The sequence below is a fragment of the Propithecus coquereli genome, unplaced genomic scaffold, assembly GCF_000956105.1.
Source record: "Propithecus coquereli isolate 6110/MARCELLA unplaced genomic scaffold, Pcoq_1.0 Scaffold33, whole genome shotgun sequence".
In the NCBI taxonomy this organism is placed as follows: Eukaryota; Metazoa; Chordata; class Mammalia; order Primates; family Indriidae; genus Propithecus; species Propithecus coquereli.
In genome coordinates, this window is record NW_012148952.1 from 131,038 (window position 1) to 143,474 (window position 12,437).

The 12,437-nt window shown below is 32.9% G+C and overlaps 1 protein-coding gene across 1 annotated transcript in view; it reads left to right on the forward strand.

Moving 5' to 3' along the window:
* Positions 1-12,437, forward strand: part of LRP1B (low density lipoprotein receptor-related protein 1B) — a 542,706-nt gene that overhangs the window by 71,957 nt on the left and 458,312 nt on the right. The window contains exons 2-4 of the mRNA XM_012650500.1: positions 4,783-4,975; positions 6,588-6,713; positions 10,541-10,669. Coding sequence (XP_012505954.1) covers positions 4,783-4,975; positions 6,588-6,713; positions 10,541-10,669 — 448 coding nt within the window. The remainder of the gene's footprint in view (positions 1-4,782; positions 4,976-6,587; positions 6,714-10,540; positions 10,670-12,437) is intronic.

The following is a 12,437-nucleotide window of genomic DNA, read 5'->3' on the forward strand; positions in this document are numbered from 1 at the left end:
TTATTTTAAAAAATGAAGGCCCTCTTGACTGAGAAGTTGCTAAGGCAAAGGCCCGTTTCCTCATTCTAAGTATGCTGCAATATCCTCATTCATGTAATTTGTCCACAGTAGGAAGGCACAGGTTTCTTCTAAATAAAATCAAAGAAAATAAAATAGCAAATTACATCAATGCCTTTAAACATGTCCCTGGAATTTTCCGATGCCATGAAGGCAAATTCTTGTAGATTTCTTTGATTTCTTTGAAGATTATAGATCTGGTTTTTCCTTTCCTTCTTTTGTATATCTTCTACTCCATTCCTTAATCATGCCTTGCCTTTTCTTTACTGGAGTAAATTTGTATCAGTTTCTGTCTTCCAGATATCTGACCTCTTTATTCAACTAACAGGGGTATTCTCAAATTTAAACTATCGTCCTATTCATTTCCTAATTTTCTATAATAAAAAGTTGAGAGGAACTATTTGACTAAGCTACTTAGGTTTAGGTTTAGAAACAAAAGTTAAATAAAATAACTTGAGTATAAATACATTAATTTTCTGGTATATCCTTTTCTTCCAAACCTAGTTGCAGTCATATATATTTAGAATTCCTACTGAAAATATTTTAGAAAAATTTCTGACCTTTATTTTTTAAAATAAAATATAATTGACACACACTAAATTGCACATATTTACATTTTAAAAGTTTTTATACACACCCACATCTGTGATAATGATCACAATGAAAATAATGAGCATACCTATGACCCCACAAGTTTCTTCACTTCCCTTTTAATTCTTCTCTTTCCACCTTGCCTCTCCCATATTCTATCCCCAGGAAACATTATTTTTTTGTTTGTCACTATAGATTAGTTTGCACTTTCTAGAAGTTTAAATGAATGTCACCATATAGTGCTTATTCCCTTTTGTCTGGCTTCTTTCGCTCAGCATAATTATTTTGAAATCCATCCAAGTTGTTATACACATTAATAGCACATCTCATTTTTGTTGTTGTTGTTTTTCAGTAGTATTCCATTGTGCATGTTGAAGAAAAAATATTCACACTCATTAAAATAGCAAGGCAGACTTTATTCAGGACTATTGCAAGAGAGGTATAGGAACTACGACAATGGACTTTTGCAGTAGGGGAGAGCTACTGAGCTCAACTCCAAATACAACAGGAAAAGAAGGAATTTATAATTTAGGGGCAGAGTGTTGAATCAGTACATGAAAAATTAGTAAGAGAAAATTTCATGGATAAGGGGGGATTCTGACTAAACTGACCCTATGGGATTCTTGCTGGAAGCAAGCCAGGATGATCAGACTTCACTGGGGGATAGTGAGGGATGAGGAATTTTGTCAGATATGATGAGTGGCCAGATATCAAGAATTAAAGCTAAACTGAATTAGAAATTTTGCAAAAATTGTACTATTGAGGACATGACCAAGGACAGAGCCTAGTTAAAAAAGAGTTCAGAGGAGCCTGGCTAGAGTTTGCCCAAGAAAGGGAACCTGTGTCATGTGGGTTATATGCATTTTGTTTATGCATTCACCTGTACATGGACAATTGAGTGTTTTCAAGTTTGTATCTATTACAAATAAAGCTGCTATGAACAATGATGTACAAATCCTAGTTAAATATGCTTTAATTTCCTTGGGTAAATGAGTACCTAAGAGTAGAAGGGTAGATCATACACTAGCTGTATGTTTTTAACTTGTTGAGAAAATGTGCCTTTTTCCTAAATTGTTGGTACCATTTTACATTTCTACAAGTTTCTCTACATCCTTGCCATCGCTTGGTATGGTCAATCATTTTAGATTTACCCATTCTTAGAGCTGTGTTGTGATACCTTGTGATTTTAACAAGAACATCTCTAGTATCTCATGATATTGATCATCTTTCATACTAATGTGCTTATGTGCCATGCATATATCTTCCTTAGTAAAGTGTCTTTTCAGAAATTTGTTTGTTCTTTAATAGGGTTATTTGTTTGCTCGTTCATTTTATAAATGCGTTTTGAGAGTTCTTTTTATATTCTGGGCATAAGTCTTTTGTTAGAACTATGATTTGCAATTTTTTTCATAGCTTGTGGCTTACCTTTTCATTTTCTTACCAGTGTCATTTGAAAAGCAGAAATCTTAAATTTTGATGAAATTCACTTTATCATTGTTTTAATGAATCATGGTTTTGATGTTGTATCTGAAAATCTTTGCTAATCCAAAGCCATAAAGATTTTCTCCTATGTTTTCCTCTAGAAGTTTTATAGTTTTAAATTTTATATTGTCTTTATGATCTAATTTCAGTTAATTTTTGTATATGTTGTGAGATATGGACAGGAGTTCCTTTTTTGCATATGAATATTTAGTTTTTCAAGTGCCATTTGTTTAAAAATTATCTTATTTCTTTGAATAGCCTTTGTTCTTTTGTCAAAAATTAGTTATCTGTAAATATATGGGTCTGGTTTGTAAATTCTCTTCTGTTTTATTGCTGTATTTGTCTATCTTTTGCCAATATCACACTTTCTTTATACCTGTCATTTTATATTGTATTGAAATAAGGTAGTGTTAGTCCTTCAATGTTGTTTTTTTTTTTTTTGCTATTCTAAGTCTTTTGTATTTCCAGATGAATTTTGAAATTAGCTTGTCAATTTCTACAAAATGTTTGATGGGTTTTTATTGAGTTTACATATAATGTATCAATTTGAGGAGAAATGACATTTTAACAGTATTGAATCTTGGAAACCATGAATAGTGTATACTTATTTATGTTTTTGTTAATTTCTCTTAGCATTTTTATAGTCTTTAGGTTCTTATACATATTTTTTCATATTTATCTCTAAATAGTTGATATTTTTTGATGCTATTATAAATAGTTTTTTAATTTCAATTTCCAATGGCTTATTGCCACTATATAGAAATACAATTGAGTATTGCAGTCTGATATCTTTCAACCTTACTAAATTTATTTATGTCTTCTAGAAGCTCCTTTTTTGGTAGATTCTGTTGGATTTTTTATGTAGAGGATTTTGTCATCTCCAAATAAATATAATTTGACTTTTTTATTCCCCAATATAGATTTTCTTTTTCCTTTTTCTTGCCTTATTATATTGGTTAGAAACTACAGAAGAATGTTGAGTACAAGTAGTGAGAGTAATCATCCTTCTCTTGTGCCTGGTTTTATTTCTATTTATAATTCTATTCTGGGTTTTTGTCAGGAATGGATATTATATCTTATCAAGTAATTTTCTGCACTTATTAAGATATTCATATGAGTTTTCTTATTTAGTCTGTTATCATAAATTATACTGATTAATTTTTTGTATGGAATCAAGTTGTATTCCTGGGATAAACCCAACTTCATCATGATGTATTATTCATTTTATTGATCACAAGAAATGAGTTTTTAGTTTTATTGGTTTTTCTCTATTTTTTTTCTGTTTTCTATTTCTTTAATTTCCATTCTTACCTTTAGTTTTCTCCTATGTTTATTTAATTTACTTTTCTTCTAGTTTCTTAAGGTGGAAGCAGAAGTTATTGATTTCAGAATTTTCTTCCTTTTCCATCTTTTCTTGCATAATAGTTTATTGGTATAAATTTTCATATTTCCAGAAAAATTCTTGAACTTTTCTCTTGGACATAGTTAAGCTACTTGGAAATGGTTTGATCCTTTTAGGTTTTGCTTCTAAAGTCTATTACACAGAACTAGAGCAGAGTTTAGTCTTGGGTTAATAAATCTCCACTGCTAAGGCAAGACCCTTCTAAGAATTCTACTCAGAGTCCCATGAATGAGAAGGTTTTGAGTCTGGTTGATATTAATAGATATGATTCTTGGACCCATGGGAACTTTGGGACTCTTTTCTCTAATCTTTTCCATTGGCTCTTTCCCCAACCTAGAGGAGTTGCCTCACATGCATATGTGTGCCTTATCAGTACTTGACTGAATGCTCCAGGAGGACCCTCTGCAGATATCCACAGTTCTCTCTGTTTTGGACTTTCTTCTCTCAACACTCCATCCTGTGAGATCAAGCCACGTTGCTCTCCCATAACTGTTACTTTCCATAATTTTCCCTCACGGAGTTTTCTGGACTCTGGTTGGGTTCTTCTGTTTTGTGCTATCCCCTGTAATCTCTGGTAAATCGTGGCCATGATGGAATGCACCCTGTATTTCCTGTTACTCAGGAATCACTGTCCTCCATTACTTGGTGTGCAATGAGTTGCACAGTCTTATTTCACATACTTTGTTGCCTTCTAATTTAGGTGGGAAGGTAAATCAGGTCTCTTTTACTCTATCTTGATCTGCATGAAAATGTGGTCTTTACTTTTAAACTTCTTTTGTCAGACATGTACATCTGGTTGATTCACTCATACTGTAAGCCTCCTAAAGGAGGAACTTGGATTTAAGGTTCTTTATATTCCATATATAGTTCTGAGAACTTGATGAGTGTTCACAATATATCTGGTGATTTCCTAATAATGACTAATAAATGTTTGTTAGTGATTTTAATTGATCTCATATTTTTAATTTGGTGATTTTTAGTTATAATGCTCAAACAATATGGTTGTTTATACAAATCAAATGATTAAAGAAATGTGTTTAAAATATTACCTAAATATCTTACAAACACCAAACATGATAGCAACATTTTAAATAAAATATAAAGCATATTATGATAATTCATTCAGTAAAATGTTATTTTTATCTGATGATAAATCTAAATCCAATTTATTTTTTTAAGCAAAAATGGATGTGGATTATATAAATATTAGGCTCTTCATTGTGAAAATATGATATTTTAATTTATTGCAGGTGATTGTCAAGTCTGGGCCAGGGACTTTCCTCAGTCTGGCTGTTTATGACAATTATATCTTCTGGTCAGACTGGGGAAGAAGAGCTATCCTGCGTTCCAACAAGTACACAGGAGGAGACACAAAAATCCTTCGTTCTGATATTCCACATCAACCAATGGGAATCATAGCTGTTGCCAATGACACCAATAGCTGTAAGTTACAATAGAAAGCCAATTTAGTTTCCAATTTTATACTCTCTGATCTCTCAACAAATATATTTATGTTCTCTAGAAATATTTAGTTGGATTTTGTTTTCTTTTTTTTAAAAAAAATTACATGTTTTCTTCTTTTTTTCCTTTGTTGTACTATGATATGTGGATTTTGTTTTCATATAGTTCTTTGGATAGTCTTCAGGATTTGATCATTCAGTATATTGAAACTGATTGCCCAGTGTGGTGGCTCACCCTTATAGTCCCAGCAACTTGGAAGCAGAGGTGGCAGGATACTTGAGCCCAGAAGTTCCAGGCTGCAATGAGCTATAATTGTGCTACTGCACTCCAGCCTGAGTGACAGAGCAAGACCCAATCTAAAAAAAAAAAAAGAAAATAAAAAAGAAGAGTTAAAAAGAATGAAAGAAAAAGATTATTTGAAATGTTTAAAGCAAATTCTATACTGCTTAATGTACAGTTATGGAGATAATTTATTTTTAATTATTTGTTTCAAAAATCCTATTCTACTCTTACTATTCATATCTTTGAGCATTTAAGTCAAATTGTTTCTATGAAAATGATACTTGATTAATAAGCTTTGCATGTGGACTTAAAAAGTTTTTAATCACTGAAATATCTACAAAATTTCAGTTTGCATTATCAATATGGTTTTTAGCAGAACTAGTTCATTTGATGCCATGGTATCCTTGACAGGAATGTTAAAAAGATGTGGTGACAATAGGTGCTGGGATGGATACAGGGAGAAAGGAATACTTATACACTGTTGGTGGGACTGAAAAGGAATGCAGCCTCTATGGAAAATAGTATGAAGATTCCTCAAAGAACTAAAAGTAAACCTAACATTTGATCCAGCAGTCCCACTACTGGGTATTTACCCAAAGGAAAAAAAGTTATTTTATCAAAAAGACACTTACACTAGAATGTTTATTGCAGCACAATTCACAATTGCAAAGATGTGGAATCAACCCAAGTTCCCAACAACTCATGAGTGGATTAAGAAATTGTGGTATATGTATACTGTGGAGTACCACTCAGCCATAAAAAGAATGAGTTAATACCTTTTGCAACAATCTAAATGGAACTGGTTACCATTCTCCTAAGTGAAGTATCACAAGAATGGAAAAACAAATACCACATGTACTCACTATTAGATTGGAACTAACTGATCAGCACTCATGTGCACAGATGGAAGTAAAACTTAACAGAAATCATACATGTGGGAGGGGGGAGGAGGGGAATGGATAAAATCACACCTAACAGGTACAATGTACATTAGCTGGTTGATGGGCATACTTATAACTTTGAGTCAAGCAGTATAAAAGCAATCCATGTAACCAAAGCATTTGGAGCCCCATAATATTCTGAAATAAAATAAAATAAAATAAAATTTAAAAAAGATGTGGTGACTAATGCTACATATTTTTCTAATGTATTTATCTTTAGGAATGCTTAGGTTTTCAAAAGCCCTGAATGTTTCTTATTTATGAGATGTTGTTGAGAGATTGAGACAGTCTAACAGTTTACTATTTATGTATATCTAACATAGAATAGAAATTCAATATAAAATGTTACCCATAAAGCCTGTTCATTGCAGGTGAACTTTCTCCATGTGCATTATTGAATGGAGGTTGCCATGACCTGTGCCTTTTAACTCCCAATGGGAGAGTGAATTGTTCTTGCAGAGGGGACCGAATATTGCTAGATGACAACAGATGTGTGAGTAAGTAAAGAGAATTGAACTTTAACGTACCTTATGTGCTCAAATTGCCACATACGTACACTGAAATTGTTTTAGTATATTCATGAAGTTGAATTCTTCACCAGTATTAGAAGCTTGGTTGCTTTATCTCTCTGTTCGAACAAGAACTCAGTTCACAATTCTACTGAGTTACAGCACCATGTGCTAAATAATAACCAAAATGGTCACAAATGTTGTACCTCCCTGGTTGGGGACTGGAAGGTATTGGGCTAGCTAGAGGAGTATCTGCACACAATGATTGTTTGAAAACTTCCAGTCATGACTTTGTGAATTCAGTCAATAGCAAAATTAATTGAAGCTGAAATAAACTTGTATACAGGCAATATGTCAGTAGCCTTGCAGTAAAACCACTCACAGTCCATCACAGTATGTAAATGAGAGAGAATGGCTCATGCAGCTTATTTGTAATCATTTCCAAACTGTTAATTAAGAATGTAACATTGCAGCCTTGCATGATGTTTATATCTCCCAAAGGCATTACAATCTTTAATTAGTACCATTACAATATACACTTATTAACAACTAAGTTTCCAAAACTGTTTCCAAAACAAAAAAATGTTCAAGTGTTCCAATACTGCCGTGAAAAATAGCAAGCAATATAAAAAGGTTAATTTCCATTTAACATTAAGACAATCCGTATGTAAGAAAGGTGCGAGAAATGTATCCTGATGGAAATTGGTGAACTCGCTGTTAGGATATGTCAATTTTTCACAATTTTTTTCTATCCTCATCTTACATCTTTTCATCCTAGAGAATTAGCTGAGTGGGGTATAATAATAGTATTTCTCATCTTCATCTTCAGTCTTCTTTTAGTTTTTATGCACCAGGAATATCTTCTCTTTTACCTGATCTTTAACTGAATACAAATGCTTAGATATAATTTTCTTTGTCTTGAAAAATATTGCACCTAATACAATAGCATATACATATCTTCTTACTTTGCAAATTGATACCAAAACCCAAAAGTGCACCTCTTAGCAAACTGGGTAAATGTTGTTTTATTTAAGACCGTGCCAAAGCAAATGAGATAATGATGCAATTGATCAGAATTTTAAATGCAGATAGCCGATTTCAATAATCCGGGCCACAAATTCCCATATTTCTTTGTCACTTAATACTTCTTTGAATTGCTCAGGCAATTGCTTAAACTCTCTCTTTTAGTTTGCCTTTGTGGTTTCAGCTGTAATGGTCTGGATCTGGTGCCATCTGTAAGCCTGGAGTGTTAGCCATGCATTAGAATCACTCATGTTTCTTTCATAGGTCACTGCAGGCCAGTAGTAAAGCAATGCCTTTAGTCAAAACAGCAAGGCTTATTTGCATACAGTAGAGGCCTGTCCTTGCTGAAAAATAGATTAGATACAACTGTCCCTACTAAACCAACTGCTTCTCTTTACTGATGAGAGAGAATGAATCAGACAGAAAACTATCTTTTTAAATAAGTACAATTTTATTCATATGAAACTATAGAGTGATATTAAATTCCTCAGAGCTGACAAACTGTGATAGAGGCAGACTGTATGCATTGTGCATTGGTATTGAAATCCTCTTGTCCAGCAGAGAGATTGGAAAGTAACTCTTGGCTTCTCCTTGTCAAATCCATCTTTGGGAAATGAGAATGTTTCTGGCATATCTATGTCCACATCTGAATGATTTCACCCAGAGCTGTTCATGAATATTAATGGAAGCATTACAGAGGTGAAAGGCCATTTACTAACACCTACCTCAGGGCAAAGGAGGGAAAAATCATTTGTTGTCATAACTGTTGACAAAAAGATTAGGCAGTTCCATTCCTCACAATGCTACTAGCCTTATTGACATCCATGATAGAAATAGGAATAGCAAATATAATTAGGTAAAGTAATTGTCATGTAAGAGAATGAGAGGACAGATGAACCATCATTTCTAGAAAGAAGAGAAAGCACTTTAATAATATTTTATCAAAAGAACATGATTTATTACTATTTCATCAAATGAACATGCCTGAATAAGAATTGTGCTCATACAATATTAGCTTTTGCTAAATATAAAAACATACTTATCTGTGAACAATTTTGTTCTTGCCCTCAAAGACATTATGAATATAAAACACTAACTACAGAATTTTCCATCTTAACAATTAGTTTTTTATTTTTTATTTTTATAAATAGGACGTGCTTAAAATAGACAAATAAGTCGGGAATGTCAGTAGACTTTCAGTAAGTGGCTGAATTTTGTTCAGTTCATGATCTAAGGTAATTATACCCAGTAATATTAGTACCCTTTTTATTTAACAATACTTTTACCTTTAAATTTATTAATACTTCTAGGTTTTAAATTTTTTTGTTATTTTCTCTAAAATAACGTTCTAAATTAGCTCCTGATTGACCAGTCAAGTTTAGGTTGCACCAAAAAAAAAGAAAAAAAAAAACCTTTGGAAAGTGTTGCTATCATTGAAAGAATTAAATTAGAAGTCTTAGATACATACACATATACATATAGAGACATCCTGTTAAAATTAAATTCTAGGAATAATAAAGAAATAAAATAGTGGAAACTTCAAATAATGTTAGTGGCTGTTTAATTGAATATTCATGAAATAAAGTTCAAATAATTGATAGTAAATTATAAAATTAAGGTATTTTTCTCATATTAGCAGAGATAAATGAATTCTATTTACCTCCGACATAATTAACACAATTAGATTTCTATGTACAACTATTTGACAAGCAATGGAGTGAGTATATGCGAGCAGACAGCACACCCAAAAAATTGGATTCCATAAGTGCTAGTAAATCTATTATTTAAGAATAAAAATAAGTCGATTTTCCTCAAAAGAGATCCTTCAAAACAGTGATTATGTACTGGCTTTCCCGGGATAAAACCTAGCTATAGAAAGGATTCTTTTTCATACTTGACGATGTTTGTGCTTAAAAGTTAGGACAAACCACATAAAAGACTCAAACTTTTAATTTCTTATGAAAATCCTGAGATTTAGATATGAGACAACATGCCAGTGGTCAGTTGAAGTCCCTGGACTCAGTTGCACGTGCTTCCATTGTCCTCCAGCGGCTCATCCCACAGATCCGGCACATTTCAAGGAGTAGGTGCTGGCCATATGTGGCAGGAAGACAGGGTCTGCTCTGTGGTACCTCCCACACATAGATAGAACAGGAGGCTGATGAGGGTGATTTTAGCAATTCCAGTACTCGTGAATTATGGAACTTGCTGCTGAGGCTCTATTAGAAGGTAGTGGGGGACAAAGACCAAGTAGGAGGTGGGGAAAATTTGGGACCATTCATTCAACTGAGATGATTTCACATCAAGCATTCAAAAATGGGTATGATATCTACTGAAAATTTTCAATATATTAAAAAACATGTGATAGATTCCCATAGAAAACACAAAAACATTTTCATTATTTACAGAGCTCATTTAACTGGCTCTTTTTTTATCATTTAATTTTGAGGTAGACTGCTAGACTAGATACATAACTATAGTCATCCAAATTTAAGACACACTTTTCCTTCACATGCACAGTCACTGAATAATTAGCAAAATACACAAATAAGCATAAAAGAAAAATAAAGCCATGCAACTCTCAAAACATTTACAAAGGGAGGGTAAGAACAACAAAATGTGTTCCTCTTAATTTTTAATGAAAAAAATGCCATAAGCCATTTCCCTCTATTTAATTTTATATTTAGATAAATTTTAGTTTATTTTTATAATTAAAATTAAGAAAAATAATTGTAATGGTATCAACAAATCTTGGTTGTTACAAAAAAAAAATGATCGTTTTACTCTTTTAGCTAAAAATTCCTCCTGCAACATTTATTTGGAGTTCGAATGTGGAAATGGTGAATGCATTGACTATCAGCTCACCTGTGATGGCATTCCTCATTGTAAGGATAAATCAGATGAAAAACTGCTCTACTGTGGTAAGTGTCCAATATGTGATTTGCTGATTTTCTGATTCTTCTTATAGTTTTTTGTTTGTTTGTTTGTTTGTCTTCATTTGGTTTATGAGGATGATTTCTTCAACGTCTCTTATTAGCACGTAGATCTAAGGCAATTGACTTGGCTTTGCTTGCGTTAAAATGAAGCACTTTATTTCCTATCCAGTGGCTATGATACTCATTGAAGAATTTCCTCATGGCTTCCCATTCATGGAATGCAAATTAAAACAAAGTAGAGCCTGTCTTTTGAACTGCCTGGTTATTCATCTTTAGCAATAGGTTTTAGGTTTACATTCCTTAAAATGTAATTCAGAAACATCAGTGATTTGTGGATATTGTGGGCTTACTTTGCAGCAAAAGTACACCATCAGTCAACACTATGCAATTGGGTTGATATCAAAGTCTTGTCAACTCTATTTCTGTCTCTAGGATTAGCATGGGGGCTAGTGTCCTTTGGTACAAAGGCTGACTACTTTAGCCATGGTCCCCACCAAGCATGGAATTCCACCAGCTGTTTCTATTGGTGACATCAGGTGATAGTCAACCTCTGCCTCTCTCTCAGGAGAAGAGATTGGCTTTTCTACCCTAGTAAGCAACTGATACTTGCCTTTATTACAGCAATAATTTTCTTAGAAATTTGTCTTTGTGTAGTCATTGTTACTGTACAATTGATCCAGATTTTTAAAAAATTATTCTGATTTATTTTTTATTCTACAAATCCAATAGCATTGAGATTGTGTGCTATGCAAAATTTAGGAATCTATATCTGGAACTGCTACATTTCATTTCTACTCTTCTCCTTTGTTCTAATACCGAGGTAATAATTGCACCTAAATAATCAAGAAAAGTTTAAACAAGAGGAAGATGGAGTTTGGGATATCCACAGGCAGTTTTCTCACTCTTTTACATCACAGAAGAGCACATTCTCAAATAAAATGATAGCCAAATATAATTTGTCCATGATTGATCTGTAACCAAAATCCTAGGAAATTTACCTCAAATATCAAACTTGCTTTAATGAATGATTATATTCTGCACAATGTCAAAATATTAAAACATATAAAAATGTTATGGGAATCAGCTTACAAATTTGCATTTACTATGAATCGGCTTAAGAATGTATTTTATATTTTTATTTTTGTTGTGGTAAGATGATATTCATGTAGAACAGAGTTGGCAAATTTTTCTGTAAAGTTTCAGGAAATACATATATCAGGTTTTGTGGGCCATATATGCTCTCTGTCACATATCCTCTGTTTTTTATTGTTTACTATCCTTTAAATATTTTAAAATAATTCTTAGCTCAAGAGTCATACAAAAACAGGCTCACAGGCTAGATTTTGCTTTGGGGCAGTAGTTTGCCAACCCCTGGTATCGAGCATGGGCTTTGGAATCACACATTAGGTTAATTCTTTGTTCCCAAACCTACTAGTGTGTGACTAGCGTGAGGACTGTGGCTCACTTCTCTATGTTTTAGTTTCCTACTACAAAACGACTAGCTTTAACGGTGGTTGAGAGCGTTAAATAAGCAAGTGCATATTTACATGTACCCAATACAGAGCCTGGCACAAAGCTGGTGTTCCATAAATAGCAGCTATTATTATTGTAAGTGGTAACTTTTGTCCCAAATTAGAGAATGTCAAAAGACATTCAATGAAGTAAATGAATTCAGAGGGCAATTCTTCTTCTCAGGAAATTCTGTAGACATTTTAAGACAATTTTTAACAGAAATTTATTGACATTTAGGTGA